Genomic DNA, 24,538 nt, shown 5'->3' on the forward strand with positions numbered 1-24,538 from the left:
CTTGCCTCTCCTTCCTCACCTCCCTTGACTTCCTCTCTCCTTAACTCTAATCCAGCCACACCAGTCTCCTTCCTGTTGCTGAACCCAGAAAGAAGTCCCCGTCTCAGGGCCTTTGCACATGCTGCTGTTTTGTACCTTCCTTTCCTTCTTGATCTGCACATGACTGGCCCCTCCTCGTCACTCAAGTCTTTATCAAATGCCTCCTCCTCAGGGAGGTCTCCCCTGGCCACCAATCTGGTAAGGAGTCTTCCTTTCCTTTGATCTCATTGATAATCCATTCATTGTTTAATAACATGCTATTTAGCCTCCATGTGTTTGAATGTTTTGGGGTGTTTTTACTGTAGTTGCTTTCTAATTTCATTCCACTGTGATCTGAGAGGATGCTTGATACGATTTCAATCTTCTTGAACTTGTAGAGACTTATTTTGCATCCTAATATGTGGTCTATCATTGTGAATGATCCATGTGCATTTGAGAAGAATGTATATTCTGCAGCTTTTGAGTGAAATATTCTATAAATATCAATTAAATCCATCTGATCCAGTGTGTCCTTTAGAGTCACTGTTTCCTTGTTAATTTTTTGTCTTGAAGATCTAACCAGTGATGTCAGCGGGGTGTTAAAGTCCCCTACTATGACTGTGTTGTTGTCGATCTCTCAAAGTCCTCTAGAAGTTTTTAAAAAAAATATTTTTATTGATATCAGAGAAGAAGGGAGAGGGAGAGAATCATTGATTGGCTGACTCCTGCATGCTCCTCCTGGAATTGAACCTGGGACCCTTGAGTCCACAGGCCGATGCTCTTTTTTTTTTTTTTTTAATATATATTTAGGTGCTCCTATATTGGGTACATATATATTTATCGGGGTTATATCCTTTTGTTGGATCGATCCCTTTAGTATTATGTAGTGACCTTTGTTGTCTCTTGTGATGACCTTCATTTTGAAGTCTATTTTGTCAGATATGAATATTGCTACTCCAGCTTTTTTTTCTTTTCCATTTGCATGGAAATTTTTTTTCCCATTCCTTCATTCTCATTCTGTGTGAGTCTTTTGTTCTGAGGTGGGTCTCTTGTAGACAGCATATAGTTGGGTCATGGTTTTGTATCCATTCAGCTACCCTATGCCTTTTGATTAGAGCATTTAATTTATTTACATTTGTTATTATTGATAGGTACTTAATTATTGTCATTTTAATTCTGTATGGCTAGGTTTCCCTTTCTATTTCTTCTTCTCATTACAGCAGTCCCTTTAGTATTTCTTGTAATGCTGGCTTGGTGGTGATATACTTCTTTAGTGTTTTGTTTGTTTGTTTGTTTGTTTGTTTTTGTTTTTGGTCTAGGAAGCTCTTTATTTGACTGTCTATTTTGAATGATATCATTGCCGGATATAGTAATCTTGGTTTCATATCCTTGCTTTTCATAACTTTGAGTACTTCATGCCATTCCCTTTTGACTTGTAGAATTTCTGATGAGAAATCAGGTGTCAGCCTTATGGGAGCTCCTTTGTAGGTAACAGTTTTCTCTTGCTGCCTTTAAGATTCTCTCTTTGTCTTTAATTTTTGGCATTTTAAGTATGATGTGTCTGGGTGTGGGCCAGTTTGGGTTCTTGCTTGGGACTCTCTGTGCCTCCTGAACTTTTTTCTTTACCAGGTTAGGGAATTTTTCTGCTTTTATTTCTGAAAACATGTTTTCTATTCCTTTCTCCCTTTCTGCTTCTTCTGGCACACCTACTATTCGAATTTTGTTACATTTCATGTTGTCCCACAGGCTCCCTTAAGCCGTCCACCTGTTTTTTAATTGTTTTTTTTTTTTTTGGTTTTATGGTTTCTTGATTTTTTTTCAACCCTGTCTTCTAATTCACTGAGTCAATCCTCAGCTTCCCCTTATCTGCTGTGTATTCTTTCCAATGTGTTCTTTATTTGTGCTGTCATTCTTTATTTCTGTTTTCATAGTTATATCTTTACTCATGCTGCTGAGCATCTTTACCATAATTATTCTGAACTCTATATCAGATAAATTTCTTATCTCCATTTCATTTATCTCTTCTTCTGGAGAATTCTCTTGTTCTTTCATTTGGGGTTGTTTGTCTTCTCATTTTGACTGCCTGTTTGGGTTTGTGACTATGTATTAGGTAGATCTGCTACACCTCTCAATCTCTAGTGCAGGACAGTGTCAAATGCTATTTCTGACTAATTAGATCAGGCAAAGACTCAAAGCCTCCAGAGACTAGCTCTGCCTACAGACTGATAGGATTCCATCTTGAATAGGCCTCAAACAATCACTCACAGGTATGGTGAGAGTTTTTTCAACCAGGTGGGGCAATTGCTTCTAACTGGAGGTCATTATTCTCAGTCTCTTAATGGGCCTCAGAAACTCCACACCTTGAGGCAAGGTGTTTTCCAATAGGGTGGGCCAACTGTCTTTCCCCCTAGGCCAGTGGTTGGCAAACTGCGGCTCGGCAAACCACGGCTCGCGAGCTGCAGGCGGCTCTTTGGCCCCTTGAGTGTGGCTCTTCCACAAAATACCGACTTCTGTGCATGAGCCATGAGGTTTCAATCGCACTGTACATGTGTGCCCGCATGTGGTATTTTGTGGAAGAGCCAAACTCAAGGGGCCAAAGAGCCGCATGTGGCTTACAAGCCGCGGTTTGCTGACCACATCCCTAGGCAAAGCTGCCTGTATAGCAAATGTCTGCATGAGAAAGGTGACCCCCATAGCGTGAGGGAATGACTCAGCACAGGAAACCAGGGTCTCTGCCTTCTGAGTTCTAACCCCAGAGCCACCAATCCTGGCTTCTGCTCACACAGCTTCAGTCCACTGTGCCCTCCCTCTGCCAGAGCACAAGGTGAGTAGCTCCACAGGGAATTTTGTGCATTAGCCCTTTAAGATATGCCTGTATTACCAGTTGTCTCTCCCTGGCAGACAGCAACCCTGCTGCTTTTCATAGCTAGATGTTATGTGGGTACCCTTCTCAGTTCTGGTTCCCTTCTGAGAGGCACAGCTTGGGGATTAGACCCCAGAGTTCTCAGTGCCAATCCTCCACAGCTAAGATATCTCTCTGGAACTTCAGTTTTTGTCTGTGGGAGCCTGGCCAACCCTTTTGTGTCTCCGTTCCTCCTACCAGTCTCTATGTGGTCTCCACTTTCTGTCCTTGGTTATTAGAGTTCTCTCCAGCTAGTCTTCTGTTGATTATTCAGGAAGTTTTTCTGTATTTTAGTTGTAATTCCAGTTTTGTCCTAGGAGCGTATCTGTGCAGCATCCACTTACTCTGCCACCATTTTTTTTTAAAATCTTCCTTTCCCTCAGTCACTCTCTAGTCCATTACATTCTTTTATTTCCTTCATAGCAACTGTCAGCCTCCTGTCTGTCTCCCCAACTAGAGAGGGTGCCAGCTCCATGAGAGCACAGACTTGTCTGCCTTGTTCCTCATTGTATTCCCAGGTAGAAAGGTGCCTGGACATGGAGGATGTTCATAAAGTTTGTTGACTAAAGGAATTAAAGAAGGAGAAAGAGATGATTCCGAGTGAATAGTGAGCTGATTCAGGACTGGGTTGGCCAGCAGGTGGCCCCATTTCTCTACAATTTAGAGAGAGTGTGAGCTCTGAAGGCACTTGGGGGCACAATGTAGGTTTATCAGTTAGAACAAATGTACCCCTCTGGTGTGGATTGTTGTTAACTAAGGAGGCTGTGCATGTGTGGGGCATGGGAATATGGGAAATCTCTGTATCTTATTTTTGCTGTGAAACTAAAACTGCTTTAAAAAAACTATTGCACAGCCCTAGCTGGTTTGGCTCAGTGGATAGAGCGCCGGCCTATAGACTGAAGGGTCCTGGGTTTGATTCTGGTCAAGGGTACATGCCTGGGTAGTGGGCTTGATCCCCAGTGGGGGGAGTGCAGGAGGCAGCCAATTAATGATTCTCTGTTATCATTGATGTTTCTATCTTTTTCTTCCTCTCCCTTCCTCTCTGAAATCAATAAAAAATATCAAAAAACATCCCAAACTATTGCACAGCTGTGTGGTTCAGTGGTTGAGCATTGACCTATGAACCAGGAAGTCATGGTTCTATTCCTGGAGAGGGCACATGCCCTGGCTATGGGCTTGATTCCCAGTAGGGGACATGCAGGAGGCAGCCCATCAATGATTCTCTCTCATCATTGATGTGTCTGTCTCTCTCTCCCTCTTCCTTCTTCTCTGAAATCAATAAAAATATATTTTCAAAAAAGAAATAAACTGTTTAAAAAATCATTTGTGGGCAGGAAGCTGTTCATGCTATGATAAGGGGGAGAGGTGGCATCAGAGTGCATTAACTTTGTAGGAAAAAACCCAATTCCTAGGAATCAGAATGTGTTTATTTAAGTAATTTATTCTGATCCCCTGGAGAGAAACTGAACGCAGGTCCTGTCCAATGCGAGCACCTATTCTTGGGTAAGAAGACATAGTTGGACAAAGATAGGCACAGTTCAAGGTGATCAGGCCTGTGAAGAAGGGACAAAGTGCTCCTAAGGAATGTGGAGAACTCTGTCTAAGGGGCATATCAGAGACATTATTTTAAGTTAGAAGGAAAGGATGAATAAGCTTTTGGGAAGAGCTCAGGATCTCATGGGGGTCTATGCAGGGCATGTGTGTATGCAGCAAACATATGCTGGAGACTGCAGACCCAGTTACACATGGACCAGGCAACCGGCAGCTCAGTAGAAACTGGATGGAGATGGGTGGTATGATGTCAGTTCTGCACTGGACAAGGAGTGTGGTCAGGACTGGATCAGGTTCATGTAGGGCTGAAGTCAGAGAAGCATGGATTTCCACAGGGCAGAATATGAAATGAGCTTCTGAAGTAAAACTTGGGTAGTTATGGGGGAGAAGTCTTGTTTGGAGAGAGAGGAGCAGGGATGGTGCTACTTTGGGATCTCATTGGTTATTTCTGCAGAATGTCAGGATGGTACATGAAGGAAGCTTAGAAGAGATATGCCCTATTGGACCGAAACACCTTTCCTTGCCCTGCAATGGGAAATGGAAAAGGGGTGGCATGTGAAACAGTCAGTGCTCACAGTCCATTGGCTGTAGTATCTGAGGGCTAGTCAGAGGCCAGAGGCCCACTGGGTCTCTACAACTGCAGGTGAAAGTTTCTGCACCCAAAGAGGCAGGGACATATAGGAACATGAGCAATTCTTAAATATGCCCCCTTTCCCAAAGCTGACTTCTGCAGAACCTACTCACCCTCCCTCAGCACCAATGGGAAGCCCTAACGATTTGATAGACACATAGGCCTAGCCAGTGGTGTGAAAAGCCCTGCCAGGCCTGGCAGTAAGGGGAGGTGAGCTGCAGAGAAGGCCCTGCCCCTTGCTCCTCCCCTCATTCCCCAGTCTCCATCACTTTCTCTTTTTGCTCCTTTCTGTTATCCTTTAACCCCAAATTATACTTTCTTTTACTTTTCTCAGCTGTAGGACCTTGGTGTATTGGGGACCTTAGGTCCCCTGAGTAGCAGGGTCTTATCCATGTTGCATGTTGTAATGCTTCCCTCCTCTGTGATGATGTGGGCTTGGTCACTGGGAAAGCATGGCACAGCAAGGCTTAGGCAGGTCTATTAAGGGGCAATCATAGACCTAAGTTATAGCAAGAGGAGGGAAGTAAGATGTGAAGCTAACTTTCATACTTTGATTATCTCGCACTGAGAAATGTTGCAGATTTGTTACTCTGTAATCTGTTGAATAGTCCACCTTCTCAAAGCCCCTCCACCTTCCCAAAGCCCCAAACAAGAAAGAACAAATTGTAATTGGATGCCATTGACATCAATAATTTTGAATAAAAAGAGTGGGGTAGGTAACATCAGAAAAATGAATCAGTGATCAGGCACATCCACTGCCCTTTCTACAGGTGGGCATGGGGATGGAGGTCTCTAGGTCTTCATATATTTGGAACAGTTCAAGGAGGACTCGACAGCAGAGGACTAAGAAAAAAATGCAAGGAAGATCTTAATATTACTTAAAGATATATTGAGTAGAAAAATAAAATACTTTTTGAAAAACCCTTGAGACTCATGTCTGTCTCCTGGAGTCCTGAATCTTTCATTCTATGTTTAATAAAAATTATCTACTAATTGATTTGGGCCTGACAAGGAGAAGGAAACTTCCCCCAATATTTGCCTAGACATTTTCCCTAAAAAACTTGGGTAAGAGACTTTTATCTAAGCTTGTTCCTTTATTTGTAAAATGAATGTAATCATGCATAGTTTACCAAGTTGCTGTGAAGATATATGGGAATCACATATAGTGGGTACTCAGTAAATGGTAATAATTGTCTCTACCCTTTTAGGGGTCCTTCGAAACTTAGACACATGAACTTTCCTAGTTCAGGCAACACCCTTGATTATGACTAATTTGATTCTTCCTGTGCTGCTTGGCCTGTTTCCCCATTTGAAAAATGTTAGAATAGCGTTAAATTGGCATTCTACTGGGCAAAGCTGGCCTGAATATATGTTTTGTTTGGCCTACAGAGGATTTAGGGAAGAAAACTGAACCAACATTTGAAAATTAGGACGTTTTACATAGAAATCTAGTTTTCCAGATTCTCTTGAAAAAAATCAGATGATATGGCAAAACTGAGCCTACATTTCCTCTTGCCTGGCAATAATCTATTAGGGCCAAAAGGAGGCTTCCCTGTAAGGTAGGGCACATTTTCTAGGGCTCACCTGGCCTTCTTTACTCATTTATATGACCTGCTTGGCCCTATAGTTCACTTCAGTTTGTGACCCTCTGCACAGCTGAACACTGTCTATGCCTGGCACAGAGAAGGCACTTAATTATTGAACAGTGAATCTCCCACTGTCCCCATTTAGCACTCCTCCTTATCTGGCCATAAGAAATACATGTTTGCATTTATCTGTGTAGTTCCTGAATAATCGATTTTCACTTTGAGAATTAAAATGAACAAGTCCTTTCTGTCAGTCAGGATAGACTAGGTTTGGCTTTGGTAACAAACAATACTCAAATCTCAGTGGCTTAAAACAACAAAGCTTTATTTCTTCCTTACTCACACAAACCTAGACACAAAATGAAAATACTCTTCTGTTTTTGCATGCATGGAGACAGACATAAATGCACAGGTATGTACAGAATCACATGTCAAATAAATATCCTGGAACATGAATTCATGCAAAAACCTATTCTGAAGCTTAAATTGCACAGTTTTATCTTTGTTGGGATATTAAAAAAGTCCCAAGACCCAAGGGGGTAAGAGCATATCCACCATTGGCTAAGGAAATGCCCATGCTGAAAAAGGAACCAAAAGATAACAAAGCACCTGAAGGCTTAGAAAAAAGCTGAAGCTCCTACTGCACAAATACCTCAATAAAATACCAAATATGCAGCATTTGCAGGCTGTTGCACCTGCCCCAGAGAGGCTCCCACTTCTGGGCTTCTAGCTTAGGAGGGAGATGGAACCCAGATGCCCAATATGCAGAGCCACGGAGGGGGCTGGACTGGTTCGAAGAGAAGGGCCAACAGGCTGGAATCCTCTTCCTCCAGCAGGAGCTATAGGCAGGAAGAAAGGGGGCAGGACCAGGTTACATCCATTCCCCTCCCCTTCCCAACCCCTTCTTAATTTTTTTTTAAATTAATTTTAGAGAGGCAGGGAGAGGCAGAGAGAGATAGAAACATCAATGATGACAGAGAATCATTAATTGGCTGCCTCCTGAACACCCCACACTGGGGATCGAGCCTGCAACCTGGGCATGTGTCCTGACTGGGAATTGAACCCTGACCTCTTGGTTCATAGTTGATGCTCAACCACTGAGCCATGCTGGCTGGGCAGCAACCCCTTCTTTTTACCCCATCCAACCCAGGGCTCATCTTTATTCACCTGGATTATAGCAAACACTTTCTCCTCAATGATTTTCCCACCTCCAGTCTTCTGTCTTCTAATTCCTCCATCACATTCACTATAATTGTTTTTCTAAAGCTCAGGTTCTCTGATATGTCCCTGTCTAGCCCAGAAACATTTCTGGCTCCCCTTCATGCACAGCTGCTGGGCTAGACTCCTAAGACTGGCATGCCAGTCCTCCATGATCAGAAAAGCCTGTCCAGCCTCATCTCCTCTTGTTTTATCAGTTCTTCCAGGACGGTTTCCTCATCAGCACACCGTGCCCAACCCACTATTTTGGACAGGAGGATTCTCAGTCTTCCCTCTGTCCCTATAGGTTTCTCATTCCTCAAGATTCCTGTGGTTCTCTCCAGGTTTGTCACTGAGCTTTGTGAAGTATCCAGTTTTCCCAAGTAGAATGGAAACTTCTCAAATGCAGTCATCAGATCCCCTTCCAGGCCAGACCCTTGTTACCTCTTCAGCCCCTCTCCAACCGTCAACAGGTAACTTGTGTAGAGAGAGCCTTGGCTTAGAGCCAGGAGACCGGACTCTGCCACCGTCTTGCTTTATGACCATAAGCAAGTCCTTGCCTCCCCCAGGGCCTCACTTTCCTTGTCATCAGGGCACTGGACATTTGCTTTTGAGCACAAAACTGATAAAAGTGATCCACTCAGTAACTCTCAACTGCAATCCCTGGGGGCTAGGTTGAGAAGCTTGGGGCCTGGCCTGAGGACATTCAAACTGCTGACCTCCTGATGTCCTTGGTTAGTTCCTGCTTACTCCAGTACCCCCACCTCACAACCATCCCTACCCCATCCTCTGCTTTCAGGAAACAGGTTACCTGGTTGGAGCAGGGAGATCCAGGCAGAGTTAGTGGGGACAGAAGGGGTCAGGCAGGGAGCCTGGGATGAATCTTTCAGCCCCACAAGAGCTTCAGCTGCCTCCCTCTGCAGCTGCCGCTCTGCGGAGGCAGAGGTCCAGGCCAGGCGAGAGGCTCTGGGGGCCTGCAAGGGAAAGGGAGAGAAACAGAGTGGGAACCCCCACTTCTGCCTACCCTTCAAGTGCTCCCTCAGCCCCCAATTATTTAACTACCCCCTCCCCTTCCCTTTCCCAGGTCAACTTCCTCCCAGGGTCCTGGATCCCATTTCTTTCCCAGGACCTGTGGTTGAAGCAGAAGAGGGTCTGGGGTACCACGGGGCTGAAGTATCAAAGTTGAGCATCTAGAAATAAGGAGAGAAGATGCCAGGAATATTAAACACATGGATAGACATGTACACATGGGAAGAGGGGCAGGATTTTTCTATACAGCCATGAACCACATAACAATGTTTAAGTGAATGATAAACCACATATACATTGTTGGTCCCATAAGATTATAATGGAGCAGAAAAATTCCTATTGCCTCTTGCTATGTAGCCATTGCAACATCATAGTGCAGTGCATTACTCACATGTTTGTGGTGGTGCTGGTGTAAACAAACCTACTATGCTGCCAGTCATGCAAAAGTCTACAATTATGTACAGTACATAATACTTGATGATAATAAACCACTGTGCTAATGCTTTATGTATTCACTATACTATACTTAAAAAAAATTTAATCCTCACCCAAGGAGTAAGAACATTTTTTCCCTTGATTTATTTATTTATTTTTAGAGAGAGTGGAAGGGAGAGTGTAGGTGAAGGAGAGAAAGAGAAACATCAGTGTGAGAGAGACACATCGATTGGTTGCCTCTTGCACATGCTGACTGGGGGCATGAATCTGCAACCCAGTATGTGCCTTTGACTGGGAATCAAACCTGTGACCCTCCAGTGCCAGGCCAAACTCTAACCACTGAGAAATGCTGGACAGACTATACTATACTTTTAAAAAATATGTTTTTATTGATTTTTAGAGAGAAAGGAAGGGAGAGGGATACAGAGATAGAAACACTGATGAGAAACATCATCGATCAGCTGCTTCCTGCATACCCCATACTGGGGATGGAGCCTGTAACCCCAGCATGTGCCCTGACTTGGAATTGAACCAGCAACCTCTTGGTACCAGGGTCAATGCTCAACCACTGAGCCACACTGGCTGGGCTATACTATACTTTTTAGTGTTATCTTTCTATTCATAAACCAAAGCTTGTTGTAAAAACAGTTACAATAGCAACCTCATACATCTCGTGTTTATCCCATCATTTTCTCTTGGTTTTGATTTAATCTCATTTTGTTTAATAAATGTAGTGCAGTTTAAGTGTGAAATGTTTATAAAATCTACAGTAGCCGAAACCGGTTTGGCTCAGTGGATAGAGCGTCGGCCTGCGGACTGAAAGGTCCCAGGTTCGATTCTGGTCAAGGGCATGTACCTGGGTTGCGGGCACATCCCCGGTGGGGGATGTGCAGGAGGCGGCTGGTCGATGTTTCTCTCTCATCGATGTTTCTGACTCTCTATCTCTCTCTCTTCCTCTCTGTAAAAAATCAATAAAATATATTTAAAAAAAAAAAATCTACAGTAAATACAGTCATGTCCTAGGCCAGTGATGGCGAACCTATGACACACGTGTCAGAGGTGACATGCAAACTCATTTTTTTGGTTGATTTTTCTTTGTTAAATGGCATTTAAATATATAAAATATCAAAAATATAAATCTTTGTTTTACCATGGTTGCAAATATCAAACAATTTCTTTATGTGACATGGCACCAGAGTTAAGTTAGGGTTTTTCAAAATGCTGACACGCTAAGCTCAAAAGGTTCGCCATCACTGTCCTAGGCCTTCACATTCACTCACCACTCACTGACTGACTCACCCAGAGCAACGTCCAGTCCTGTAAGCTCTACTCATGGTAAGTGTCCTATACAGTTTTTATCAGTAAATTAGAGACACTATTACTTCTCAGGTTGCCATGAGAATTAGCAATAATAATATCTAATACTATAGATTTTATAAACACTTCACACTTAGGCTGCACTATACTTACTAAACAAAATGAGATTACATGGTAAGTGTCCTATACACTTTTTTAGCCTTTATAACATATTTTTACTTTTCTATGTTTACATATATAAATATTTACCATCGTGTTACAATTGCCTACACCAAGCATGTCAAACTCGAGGTTGGCGGGCCACGAGTTTCACATGCTTGGCCTACACGAGTCAGGACATACAGGTTTGTAGCCTAGGATCAATGGTCTATAACACATAGCTTAGGTGTGTACCATCAGGTTTGTGTAAGTGTGCTCTATGATGTTCACACAACAAGGAAATGGCTCAGAATGTATCCCTGTTGTTAAGTGGCTTGTGACTGTATTCAAATCTGGGAATCTGAGTGACTGCTGGGTCATTAGGCTTTGTGGCCTTGGACAAGTCCCTTCCCCTGTGATAGCGTGCTTTGTTTTCTGTAAAATGACAATCCCTGCCAGCTACTTTCTCCAGGGCTACTGTGAGGATTATAGGAAATTATCGGTGTCAATTTTGTAAACACTGATAAAATGGGATAACGGTTCCTGCCCTACCAGAGTCTGATTTTCCTCCTGTCTCCCTCATCCCCATGGAACTCGAGAAGCGGCCTGGCCCACCTTTAGGAAGCTTTCTCTAAAGGCCCCTGGCCTCTCTCCTGGCCTCTGAGGCTCTCATCATCATCCTCTTGCCCCCATTTCAGCAGGTAATTTGACATCATTTTATCTGTTTAAGCCGATTTAATAGCTACTATTTGTTCAAGGCCAGGGCCTGTGCTAGGTGTATTAGATATTATTATTACTAATTCTCATGACAACCTGAGAAGTAATAGTGTTTCTAATTTGCTGATAAAAAATAGGCTCAAAATAGGTAAGAACACTTGTACCAAGGTTCACAGGCACGCAATAAACACATTATCTTCTCTCCCTACTCACGTGTGGGGCAGGGCAGAGGGCCCTTGGGGTTCTCCAGGAAGAGGAGCAGTCAGTATTGGGTGAGATCCTGGGCAGTTTGGGTGGGGCCCGTGAGTGGGCAGCCGGAAGGAGGTGTCAGGGTCAAAGCCTAATGAGGGGAAGAGAATGCAGAGTGTATAGGGGTCAGAGGTCATGACTTCTGCCCTCCCTCTTCCTAGTCTGCATCCTCTTCCTCTTCTCTTTCTGATACAGTGGCACACTGGCATTCAAACATGTATTAAATTCATCTTACCAGGGAAGGGATGCAGAGGGACAACAGGCTTTTGGCACAGCAAGCGGCACACGACTGGGGGTGGCATGGAAAGGCCCGGAGGCAGCCAATGTCCAGGGGTCCAAGCACTCGGAGTCCAGGGAAAAGGCAAGGGTTCTGGGGGATGGCTAAGCAGCAGAGGCCCCTGGGAATTCTCCTGCAAGGGCAGAATACACAGGGAGTCAGGCGCAAGGCTGGGAAAGAAATGGGTATATTCTAGGATGAGGGTAGGATCCCAAAACTTCAGAGCTTGGAGGGCCGTGAAATCCCACCCCCTCATTTTACCCATGGAGAGAAGAGATTTGCCCAGGATGATATAGCAAGTCAGGGTTGACCTAGAACCCAGGTGACAAGGACAGAGAGAAAGGGGTCTGGGCAGGGCTCGGCTCTCCTTACCTTCCCAGGGGCGGTCAGTGCCAGTGGGACTGTCCCATGGAGGGTCTGAGGCTGGGGCGCTATGTTCTCCTTTCCGGCTGTGGGGGGCCAGGGAGAGCTTTGGTGAATCCTTTCTCCCGACCCCATCCCACTCCAGCTGAAAACTGACGAAAACCGAGTTCTCCTCTTTGCATGGGCCCCTTTCTACCCACGGATCTCAACGCAGCCTCCCAACACGTGATCACATTGTAAAGGCGGGGAGGCTAAGGCCCAGAGAAGAGAAACACCTTGTCCGAGGTCACACAACAATTCAGTGGAGCCTGGGACTCCTTTCCCTACTCATGCTTTCTCCACCCAAATCCCGGTCCCATCTTGAGCCAGAGACTCACGGGGGAGCCCTGGTCGCATGGCCGCCTTCTTGACGTGGCCGTGAGCTTTAGGAGAAGCCGCCCCTCTCATCAGCTCCTGAGCCAGGTGCCTCTTCAGCTGTGCCTCCTGCTGCCTACGCAAGGCCACCTGGGCAGCCATGACCCTTCGGCGCTCCCTAAAAGGAGGCTTGTGAGTGAAAGATCGGCCACCCTTGAGATGGAACGCATCCTCCTCCCTTCCCTGGACCCGCTACTCACAAGATGAGGACACATTTGTGACACTCGCAAGCCTGGAAGAGGCAGAGGCGCTTGTGGCCCTTGAGGTGAGCAGTGACACCGTGGTTGCGGCAGCGGGCACAGGTTGGAGAGCGACTGACCGCTCTCTTAGGCACGAGCTCGGTGCCCTGGGGGACTCCGGTCTCATCCCCTGTGGCAGAGTCGGAGCGGTGGGCAGCGAGCATCTCATTAGGTTCCATGGACCTGGAGGCCGGAGTGGAGGGAGGGTCAGGCGGGCCCTGTGAGCCGCCTCCTGACCGGCTCTCCTGCTCCTGGGAGGCCGCATGGGGGAGGGGATTCTCCCTCCTGCCCTCTGGGCTCAGCTTTCACCCTCCCTTCTCCCTTCTTCACCCCACGCCCCTCCTCAGGCAGCCACCTTCCTCCCAAGAACGCCTCCCCTCTTTCCCTACTTACGTATTCCTTCTTTTCTTTTTACATGTGTTTTTATTGATTTTTTTTTTACAGAGAGAGGAGTGGAGAGGGATATAGAAATAGAAACACTGATGAGAGAGGAACAACATCCATAGGCTGCCCCCTGCGCGCCCCCTACCGGGGATGGGGGGGGAGCCATCCATGGGCTGCCTCCTGCGCGGCCCCTACCGGGGATGAGCGGGGGGTGGGGGTGGGGGGGGGGGGGGAGCCATCCATGGGCTGCCTCCTGCGCACCCCCTACCGGGGATGGGGGGGTGAGCCATCCATGGGCTGCCTCCTGCGCGCCCCCTACCGGGGATGAGGGGGGGGTGAGCCATCCATGGGCTGCCTCCTGCGCGCCCCCTACCGGGGATGGGGGGGGAGCCATCCATGGGCTGCCTCCTGCGCGCCCCCTACCGGGGATGAGCGGGGGGGGGGGGGGGGGGGGGGAGCCATCCATGGGCTGCCTCCTGCGCACCCCCTACCGGGGACGAAGCCTGCAGCCCGGGGAACCTGCCCCCACCGGGAATCGAGCTGGTGACCTCTTGGTCCCTGGGCCCATGCTCAGCCGCTGAGCCACAAAGGCCGGGCTCTTATGTATGCTTCCAACCCAAGCATTATTCTCTGCGGCTCACCCGTACCTTCCCACGCACGAATCCCGGTTTTAGGCGTGCTCACGCACTCTCCTGCCCCCTGCAAGGAATCCTCCCTTCCCTTTCCACCACCACCCTGTTCCAACAGGTTTTCTGGCTTTCTCTTGAACAATGATCCCCCCTCCCTCCTGCATTTACCCAATTCTTACAAATAGTTTATGCTCCCCTTTCCGCTCATGCATGCCCTGCAATTCACCTTCCCCTTTGCCACCCTTTTGGTTAGTTCACTCTCTTGCACTCACAGGAATTCCATTATTCTCAGGGAGTTCTTGCCCCACTTGCAATAATTATTTTCATTCTCTCAGGAATGCACTTTGAGCCCCTTCCACGTGCCGGGCGGAATACCACTGTTGCCCCCAACACAGTCTCCGAACTCTGATGCAAATCTGCGCATCGCCATGCCCCACACTTTCCGTGCCATTACTCACACTCAGCAATCGGGGGGGCCCATCCCAACTCCCGCAGTGCACCCCCTCATGCCGCTGTTACTCAAAACCCCCCTTTCAGCGACTGTCCCTCCAAAAGCTGTACTGTGGCCGGTCCCAGGGTCCCGGGGAGGGGGCGGGGCGGCGGAGGCCCCCAGGGTGGGGGAGGGGAGGCGAGGTGAGGAGCGCGAGGGGGAAGCCAGGGGTGGGCGAGGGGATGCGGGGGGCGGGGAGAGGGGGTGTCCAGCACAAGAAAGAGGGAGGTGGAACAGGGAGGGGCGGGGTCGTGTTCGCGTCCTCAGCCCACAGTTACCACAGTCTCGAGCTGGGTCAGACTCGGGAGGCGGCGAAGGGACGAGGTGAGGGAGTGACCTAAGGAACGGCTGCGCTCGCGCCTGTTTCCCCGCCCCTCCTCAGAAGGACCAATGAGCTTCAAGTTCCGCTTCTTGCCGAGGCAAGTGACCAATGAGCTTCAAGATCCTTCACGCATGGCCTCTCCTTCACCTGCCCCTGCACTTCCCGTGGCCTCGCAGGCCAGCCAATAGCGCTTCGAGTTGAGACTCGCGCCCGTTCCCTTCTCCCTGTGTCTTGCCTTTCCAGATGGTTCTTATGCTGTGGGGGGCGGTGGCCCGTGGGGCGTAGAATTCGACTTCCAGGACACGGCTGGCCCTCGCCCCCCCGCCCCGCCCCCCCCCCCCCCCCCCAGCCAGCGCGGAACCGCCCCGCGGGCAAGCGTTGACAGGTCCGTTTGCGCAGGCGCGGCCTTGTCATCGGCCTGTTACTGCGTCGCCGCCCGCGCTCGTGGCCTCAACGCTCCGGGTGGCTCCCCTTCGCTGCGTGGACGCGCGTGTTTCCTCTCGCTTTTCTCCAGGCGCCCCCACTCCCGATCTGATCTACCCTGCGATTTGTTTCCTTCCCCAGCCTCCTCTCGACGGCGCCCCTTTCCTGCGCCTCTTCTTGTCCGTGTTGGTGCTGACTTTCCGGACCCCGTTTTCCGTTCTCGGGAGCCTCTCTGCGGGCCCATAACTCGTTTTCGGGTCTTCTCATGCCTCCTTCCCTGACAGCTCGGCCCCCTGCCGCACTCGCTTCACTCCCCTAGCCGCCGCCTCTGCCGAACTGCTGCCTTTTGGCCCTGTCCCTGCTTTGGATGCATCTGCCCCCCGGATTTCCCTCGCTGCTCCTCCCCGGCCTCGTTGCCTTCTCTGTGGGTCCCTATTAGACCCATCTCACGCTTCCCCTTCCAACCCTTTGCGTGCTGTCCACTCTCCTCTGCGGCTCTGTCTGGGCCCCCGGGCTCTGTCCAGACCCTAGTCCCTGTGCCCACTCCCCTTCCCTGCGGCTCTGGCTGTGCCCTCTGCTGGTCCTCCGGCTCCCTGCAAGGTGATCGGCCCTCAATCTCCCTCTCGTAGGGGAAGCATTTCCTCCAGCCACCACTGAAACCCCTTTTCCTTGAGGATTTCATTCCGTCCCCCCGCCCCCCCCCCCCGCCCCCCCCCCGGTTTTGCCAGCGCTTTTGCTCAGGTGGTTGGCTCCGGACCTTCTGCACCCGAGGCTGGTGTGTGCGGTCTCCTCTGATCGCTTCAGCCTCTTTGTGTGATCCCTGGTCAGCCTTGAGTTCTCATCCCCGTGTCCCTGTTCTGTTGGTCATAGTCCTCTTATTCGCCAAGATTTCTGGGATCAGAGCCTGTGCGTCAGACATTCTGGACAGAAGAGTGCTGCAGTCGGTGACCTCTAGCTGGACTGCTGTGCAGGGGAGCGAGACTGGACAAAGCGGGAAAGGTGGTCTGGGGCCAACCCAGGGGCCGTGGGGTGGGGGTGGGTGAATGGGAGACTTGAAAGCCAGCGGAAGAGGTTGACCTTGATTCTCTTTTAAAAAAAATATATTTGTTTCAGAGAGAAAGGAAGAGGGAGAGAGAGATAGAAACATCAGTGATGTGAGAGAATCATTGATCGGCTGCCTCCTGCACGCCCCCCACTGGGGATCCAGCCCGCAACCTGGGCATGTGCCCTTGGCTGCAATCGAACCTGGGACCCTTCAGTCCGCAGGCCAACGCTCTACCCACAGCCAAATCAGCTAGGGCATGACCTTGGTTCTTTAGGTAAAAGAGGGCGGCGGGGGGCGGGGGGTGGGCGGGGAGAGGAACCACTTATGGAGAGCTTAGCACTTGCCTGGCACTTTATGTTAATAAGATGCATTATAATCCACTTTATAAACGTGTTAAAAAAAATTGCACACTTGAGATACATTATAATGCACTTTGTAAATGTGTTCAACAAGTTGCACAGCTAAACGGAGGGTAAAGATTCCAACCTTGGTCTCTGGACTATGTACAACCTACACTGTTTTAGTTATTTTCTGTAATCCCCGTTCCCTAGCCCTTCCTTCAGCACTCATTTCCGCTGGCTGATGCATGTCTTGTGGTTTGTGTGTGTGCTTGCAAGAGGTGTAGCATTTTGCTTGCACGAGGTTTTGATATATGCAAGGGATGATTGTATTCGTTACTATTTAAAATAATTTGTACTGTGTTTTTATGAGCCGTCCATGTACACGTTATGTGCACATCTAATTTGTTTCTTCTAACTGGGTGACAGTCCATGGTGTGCATCCTCTGTGCTGAGTGTTCATGAGGTCTCTGGGAAGGATGCCCACCTTGCCTTCAACTTCCTGCCACCACAATAATGCTGCAGCCTCAGACTTGTTCCCTTGTAGGTGAAGGCGGACATCTCTCTTATGTGTTCCTAGGATACCACCAGAAACGGGTATTTGTAAACCTGATTTAACTAATTATTGCCAGAGTCCTCCCCGCAATGGTGCTTTGGGCCTTCTCGGTTCCTCAGGGTCCAGAAGAGTTCAAGTTGAGCTCAGGTGTCTCTTCACATGTTTGCTAGTCTTTTGCTTTGCTCCCTTGAGAATTGCCTCTTTATGTGCTTGGGCCATTTTTTGACTGGGGTTGCTCTATTTTTCTTGTCAATTTGCTGGAGTTCCTTAGTCATTCTCATTGGTTTAAGACATTGCATTAACTCCTCTATGCCAATTCTGGCATTCCATATTATTTTAGAAATTTATCTACTTCGTCTGGGTTTTTTCCACTTATAAATGTAGAGTTATTAAAATTTTATTATTTTAAAAACATCGGATGCCTGCCACTTCCTATTTTTCATTTTATTTGCATCTTCTCTTTTTCTCTTAATTGGATTTGCTAGTGAATTATCTTACTTTGTCAAGGAATGAATGTTAGGTTTTTTGTATTGATTTGTTGTTGATTTCTATTTTGTTGATTTCTACTATCTTCATTTCTATCCTTTGTGGGGGATGCTTTGTTGCTTTTTATATAACTTCTTGAGTTAAATCATGAACTTAGAAAACCTCATCCGAGGATATGTTTTTATTGATTTTTGAGAGGCAGGGAGAGAGAGAGAGAGAGAGAGAGAGAGAGAGAGAGAGAGAGGAAAGAAAAACACTGATCAGTTGCTCCCCAACCGGGAATTGAATCACAACCTTTTGGTGTACGGGATGATGCTCCAACCAACGGAACCTGGCCAGGGCCATAAGCATATTTTTAATGCTTCTTGTTTCTTGATAAATGTATTTAAAGTATAAATTTACTTCTAAATGTTGCTTTAGATTTGTCCCAAATTTTGATGAGTAGTTAAAAAAAACCCAAAAACGTTTGATTTTGAAATTATTGTTAGCTCACAGGAACTTGCAAAAATAGTATATAGAGTTCCTTAAACCCTTTCTCCCTCTTCCCCATAGGGATATCTTATATAACTGTAGTTTATAGGAAGGAAATTGACAATGGTACAATACTCTTAACTAGACTATGGGCCTTAATTCAGTTTTCACCAGATTTTACATGCACTCGTGTATGTGTGTAGTATGTTCAATATTATTCATTTCTAAATACTTTTATTTATTTTTATTTTTAAAAATATATTTTATTGATTTTTTACAGAGAGGAAGGGAGAGGGATAGAGAGTTAGAAACATCAATGAGAGAGAAACATCGATCAGCTGCCTCCTGCACACCCCCCACTGGGCATGTGCCCACAACCAAGGTACATGCCCTTGACCAGAATCAAACCTGCAGGCCGAAGCCCTATCCACTGAGTCAAACCAGTCAGGGCATTTCTAAATAATTTTAAATTTCTTTTGGGAACCAAGGATTATTTAGCAACATGTCAATTAATTTCCACACATGCATTTGTTGTTGTGACCTCATTGTCCCTGAAGAATAGTGATATTTGAATAAGCCAGTATCTTCTTCTCAACACCCTGTGTAATGGGGAGGACCTAACCAGGGGAATGAGAAGCTAATGTGGTAGGTCCAGGTTAAGTTGGAGGGGAGACGATGGAAATGAGAAGACCTGTGTCCCTGAAGGTTTCAGGGAGCCTCTGTCATACAAAATAATAATCAATTTTCTGCCCTAGAAACAGTGACTCAGAGGCAGGTGGACAGAGAATCCAGGGTCTGATAAGAAGGAAGCTTGAGACCTAGATTGAAATTGGTTCCAGACTGACCACTGGCGTCCAGGACCTTGACATAGGACCATGGGACTTCAGCATTTGAGACCCGTGCAGCTGCTCTGCCTCGTAGGGGCCATCTCCACTCTGCCTTGTATGTCCTCTAGTACTGGATGCTTTGGGACCCCCAGAGGGAGGGGACTGGATATCTGTGTTCCCCAGGGGACAGGATCTGTGTAGGCTGAGCTCTCGGTTGGCAGTTCAGGGGCGGTGTAGGTGTTGTGAGGGACAGATAACTGGAAGATCATTCTCTGTTTAGGGGTTGGGGCTCTTTTGTGCTATGAAGCAAAGTCCTCACTCTTCAGAGCTGTTAGTTTCCAGAACTGGAAATGGTTACTGATGAGGAGCATGGTGTGTAAGCTGAGTGAGGGCTGCGAGGAGACGCTGGTGCTCATCAAGACAGGTGAAAGAAGAAGCTTTTATTTTTTTGGTGGTTCTTCTGGCTTCTAGCTTTATTCCCAGCACCCAGGGACTCTAGACTGAAGTTCCAGATATTTACCACATTATATCTTTGGGAATAACCTCAAGACCCTGGCAGGAGAGGGCAGGACCCAGCTGGTTATGGTGTGGGCTGGATAAGAGGTGGGCAGATCCCAGGAGGAGCGGGGCAATCTGGGAACAAAGAAAAGGATGAGACACAAGGAGAGAGGATCAGAGGGACTTCTGTGGGGAGGGAAGTGAAAAGAAACAGATGGTGACCCCAACATCTGAGTCCTGTGAAGCTGCTGTGAGTGGACACTGAAGGAGAGGCAAAGTTGTTCATGGGGCAGAGCGAGTGGGAAGAACAGTGTGGAGGGGAGGGTGGGAGGGTTGGACTCTGGGTGTGGCCAACAACACTAATCAGAGCTCTCTGATCTCTGCTCCTCAGGGAACAGAAGGGGAGTTGTGGGTTTTAAAGGCTGCAGCCCATCCTCATCTTACCCCCAGCAAGTCTCCTACCTCGTTTCACCGCCTGGATTGTCCATTGCCTCCTATAGCCGCGTTTGCCGGACATATCTCTGCAATAATCTCACTAACTTGGATCCTTTTGTGAAACTCAAGGACACTCCTAGGCCTACAACATTTTCTTCCCTTAGTTGCCCAACCTGTGTCGGGGAGCACTCTAAGGATTGCCTCCCAAATTTTGTTACCACCGCTTCTTGCCCTCACAATGCACCTGTGTGTTACAGTTCCACCATAAAATTTCAGGCAGGTGAGAAGAGAGAAACTTTATCAAATGCCTGCTCTATACCACGTGCTGTCTGGTACCTTCCTATCTAAGGTCTGGAAATGGGGTTAGGGTTACGGGCACCAGGCACGTGAAATCCAAGGAGGAAGGTGTCTGGTGCCCAAGTTTGGTGGGAGAGCAGGAGGGGCAGGGCACCTGAGTCTTGTAAGTGTCCCTGACTCTTCCCTCTCTTCCTTGCAGGACTTCTCAATACCACCTTCCTCCTCATGGGCTGTGCTCGTGAATATCGCAAACTTTTAGCGGATTTTCGCTATATTGGGACCATCAGAGTGACTGAGGCCCTCAACGTCTTACAGAAGGCCCAGGTTGCTGGTGCAGAGCCTTCCAGTCGGGGTCCTGCTTGGGGCATCCTCTCAGGCCTCCTGCTCGCCTTTAGGGACTGACTATTTAGCTGGACCAGACAAACACCCAGACCCTTTCACAAAACCAATAAAGTCATAGAGTTGCCTTTTTACTTTGTCCTGTGGTCCAGGAGGGTTACGGAGGTGTGGAAGGTGTGAGGAGGGCCAAACATGACCAGGGAGGTGGAGAGGGGGGCAGGCAGTGGGCAGTGCTCATGGTGAAGTGAGCAGGAGCAGGGGGTGGAGGGCGGAGGATCAGTGGCAAAGTGACAGTGTCATGCTCAGCAACTGGGAGGAACCCAAATACTCTTTTTTTCCTCCCACTTCCTGCGGGGACTTGAGTGCTAGCCTGGGTTCAGCTACTGACTGAGAAACCCTGGCCAAACCTCTCTGCTTTCCTGGGCCTCAGTTTCCTCCCCTTTAAAGTAAAGCACCTTATGAATTAGAGCTGAGTCTCATCAGGGTGTTTTAAGAACATAATCCCTTATTGTCTACTTGGTATGTGTCCCTTTCAGTGCTAGTATTAGGATCTCATTTAAATCCTCACAAGACCCTAGGGCAGTGATGGCGAACCTATGACACGCGTGTCAGAGGTGACAAGCGAACTAATTTTTTTGGTTGATTTTTCTTTGTTAAATGGCATTTAAATATATAAAATAAATATAAAAAATATGTCTTTGTTTTACTATGGTTGCAAATATCAAAAAAATTCTATATGTGACACGGCACCACAGTTAAGTTAGGGTTTTGCAAAATGCTGACACGCCGAGCTCAAAAGGTTCGCCATCACTGCCCTAGGGAGATAGCTTTTATCCCTATTTTGCAAGGAAGAAACATTCTTGGAGGTTACATTATTTGACCAGAATTGAATCCCTCTTGCCTCCTCTACAGATCTCTTTTCCTGCTGAGCTGCTTTCGTCTGCACAGTAGTAGTTTTTTTGTTTGTTTTTTTTTACATGAGTCTAGAAATTTTATTCTTTCTTTATTTTTTTATTTTTTATTTTTATTTATTTATTTATTTATTTATTGCTTAAAGTATTACAAAGGGTATTACATATGTGTCCATTTTATCCCCCCGCCCTAGACAGTCCCCTAGGCTCCCCTACCCCCCAGTGTCTTATGTCCATTGGTTATGCTTATATGCATGCATACAAGTCCTTTAGTTGATCTCTTACCCCCCTACCTCCTGTCCCCCAACCCTCCCCGGCCTTCCCGCTGCAGTTTGACAATCTGTTTGAGGCAGCTCTGCCTCTGTATCTATTATTGTTCAAAAGTTTATAATGGTCTCTATTATCCATGAATGAGTGAGATCATGTGGTATTTTTCCTTCATTGACTGGCTTATTTCACTTAGCATAATGCTCTCCAGTTCCATCCATGACGTTGCAAATGGTAAGAGTTCCTTCCTTTTTAGAGCAGCATAGTATTCCATCGTGTAGATGTACCACAGTTTCCTAATCCATTCATCTACTAATGGGCACTTAGGCTGTTTCCAGATCTTAGCTATGGTGAACTGTGCTGCTATGAACATAGGGGTGCATATATCCTTTCTGATTGGTGTTTCTGGTTTCTTGGGATATATTCCTAGGAGTGGGATCACAGGGTCAAATGGGAGTTCCATTTTCAGTTTTTTAAGGAAACTCCATACTGTCTTCCATAGTGGCTGCACCAGTCTGCATTCCCACCAGCAGTGCACAAGTGTTCCTTTTTCTCCACATCCTCTCCAGCACTTGTCGTTTGTTGATTTGTTGATGATAGCCATTCTGACAGGTGTGAGATGGTACCTCATTGTTGTTTTGATTTGCATCTCTCGAATGATTAGTGACTTTGAGCATGTTTTCATATGTCTCTTGGCTTTCTGAATGTCCTCTTTTGAAAGGTGTCTATTTAGGTCCTTTGCCCATTTTTTGATTGGATTGTTTATCTTCCTTTTGTTAAGTTGTATGAGTTCCCTATAAATTTTGGAGATTAGGCCCTTATTCGATATGACATTGGCAAATATGTTTTCCCACATAGTGGGTTTTCTCATTGTTTTGTTGATGGTTTCTTTTGCTGTGCAGAAGCTTTTTATTTTGATGTAGTCCCATTTGTTCATTTTTTCTTTAGTTTCAAGTGCCCTAGGAGCTGTATCAGTGAAGAAATTGCTTCGGCATATGTCTGAGATTTTGTTGCCTTTGGATTCTTCTAGAATTTTTATGGTTTCCTGTCGTACATTTAAGTCCTTTATCCATTTTGAGTTTATTTTTGTGTATGGTGTAAGTTGGTGGTCTAGTTTCATTTTCTTGCATATATCTGTCCAATTTTCCCAACACCATTTATTGAAGAGACTATCTTGGCTCCATTGTATGTTCTTGCCTCCTTTGTCAAATATTAATTGAGCATATTGGTTCGGGCCGATTTCTGGGCTCTCTATTCTATTCCATTGATCTATATGCCTATTTTTGTGCCAGTACCAGGCAGTTTTGAGAACAGTGGCTTTGTAATACAACTTGATATCTGGTATTGAGATCCCACCTACTTTGTTCTTTTTCAGGATTGCTGCAGCTATTCGGGGTCTTTTTTTATTCCAGATGAATTTTTGGAGAGTTCGTTCTAGATCTCTGAAGTATGCCGTTGGTATTTTAATGGGAAGTGCGTTCAATTTATAGATTGCTTTGGGTAGTATGGACATTTTAATGATGTTGATTCTACCAATCCATGAACACGGTATGTTCTTCCATCTGTTTATGTCTTCCTCTATATCTTTTTTCAACGTCCTGTAGTTTTCTGAGTAGAGGTCTTTTACCTCTTTAGTTAAGTTTATTCCTAGGTAGCTTAATTTTTTTGGTGCAATGGTAAACGGGATTGTTTTTATAATCTCTCTTTCTGAAAGTTCACTATTGGTGTATAGAAATTCCTCAGATTTCTTGGGGTTAATTTTGTATCCTGCTACATTGCCAAATTCATGTATTAAGTCTAGTAGCTTTTTGATGGAGTCTCTAGGTTTTTGTATGTATAATATCATGTCGTCTGCAAATAAGGACAGTTTTACTTCCTCTTTTCCAATTTGGATGCCTTTTATTTCTTCTTCTTGCTGAATTGCAATGGCTAACACTTCCAGTACTATGTTGAACAGGAGTGGTGAGAGGGGGCATCCCTGTCTTGTTCCTGTTCTTAGGGGAAATGGTGTTAGTTTTTGTCCATTGAGTATGATGTTGGCTGTGGGCCTGTCATATATGGCTTTTATTATGTTGAGGTATGATCCTTCTACTCCCACCTTGCTGAGAGCTTTTATCAAAAATGGGTGTTGAATTTTGTCAAATGCTTTTTCTGCATCAATTGATATGACCATGTGGTTTTTTTCTTTCAATTTGTTTATGTGATGTATCACGTTTATTGATTTGCGGATATTGTACCATCCTTGCATCCCTGGGATAAATCCTACTTGGTCATGGTGTATGATCTTTCTGATGTACTGCTGGATCCGATTTGCTAAGATTTTGTTGAGGATTTTGGCATCTATGTTCATGAGGGATATTGGCCTGTAATTCTCTTTCATTGTGTTGTCTTTACCTGGTTTTGGTATTAGGGTGATGCTGGCTTCATAGAATGAGCTTGGAAGTGTTCCTTCCTCTTGAATTTTTGTAGTAGTCTGAGGAGGATAGGTTTTAGTTCTTCCTTGAATGTTTGGTAAAACTCCCCTGTGAAGCCATCTGGTCCTGGGCTTTTGTTTGCTGGAAGCTTTTTGATGACTGCTTCAATTTCTTCCATAGTTATTGGCCTGTTGAGATTTTTAGATTCTTCCTGATTGAGTTTTGGAATGTTGTATTTTTCTAGGAATTTGTCCATTTCCTCCAGGTTGCCTAGTTTGTTGGAGTAGAGCTGTCCATAGTATTTTTTAACAATCATTTGTATTTCTGTGGGGTCTGTTGTTAT

General features: G+C 46.4%; 2 protein-coding genes across 2 annotated transcripts; one reads left to right on the plus strand and one right to left on the minus strand.

Annotated features, from left to right (window-relative positions):
• Nucleotides 1–7,414: 7,414 nt before the first annotated feature.
• On the minus strand, nt 7,415–13,242 carry DMRTC2 (DMRT like family C2; the record flags this gene model as incomplete). Its single annotated transcript, XM_081108455.1, has 8 exons — nt 7,415–7,527; nt 8,697–8,859; nt 9,015–9,075; nt 11,735–11,861; nt 12,006–12,180; nt 12,420–12,496; nt 12,788–12,942; nt 13,025–13,242. The coding sequence occupies 8 exons, from the start codon at nt 13,240–13,242 to the stop codon at nt 7,415–7,417; spliced, it is 1,089 nt and encodes a 362-aa protein (XP_080964581.1).
• Nucleotides 13,243–19,082: 5,840 nt separating this feature from the next.
• LYPD4 (LY6/PLAUR domain containing 4) lies at nt 19,083–20,666 on the plus strand (the record flags this gene model as incomplete). The annotated part of the gene is made up of 4 exons (XM_081108492.1): nt 19,083–19,149; nt 19,315–19,458; nt 19,924–20,247; nt 20,464–20,666. 4 exons carry the CDS (start codon nt 19,083–19,085, stop codon nt 20,664–20,666), a joined length of 738 nt encoding a protein of 245 aa, XP_080964618.1.
• Nucleotides 20,667–24,538: the final 3,872 nt, after the last annotated feature.

Source organism: Myotis nattereri (assembly GCF_964212035.1).
Source record: "Myotis nattereri genome assembly, chromosome: 15".
In the NCBI taxonomy this organism is placed as follows: Eukaryota; Metazoa; Chordata; class Mammalia; order Chiroptera; family Vespertilionidae; genus Myotis; species Myotis nattereri.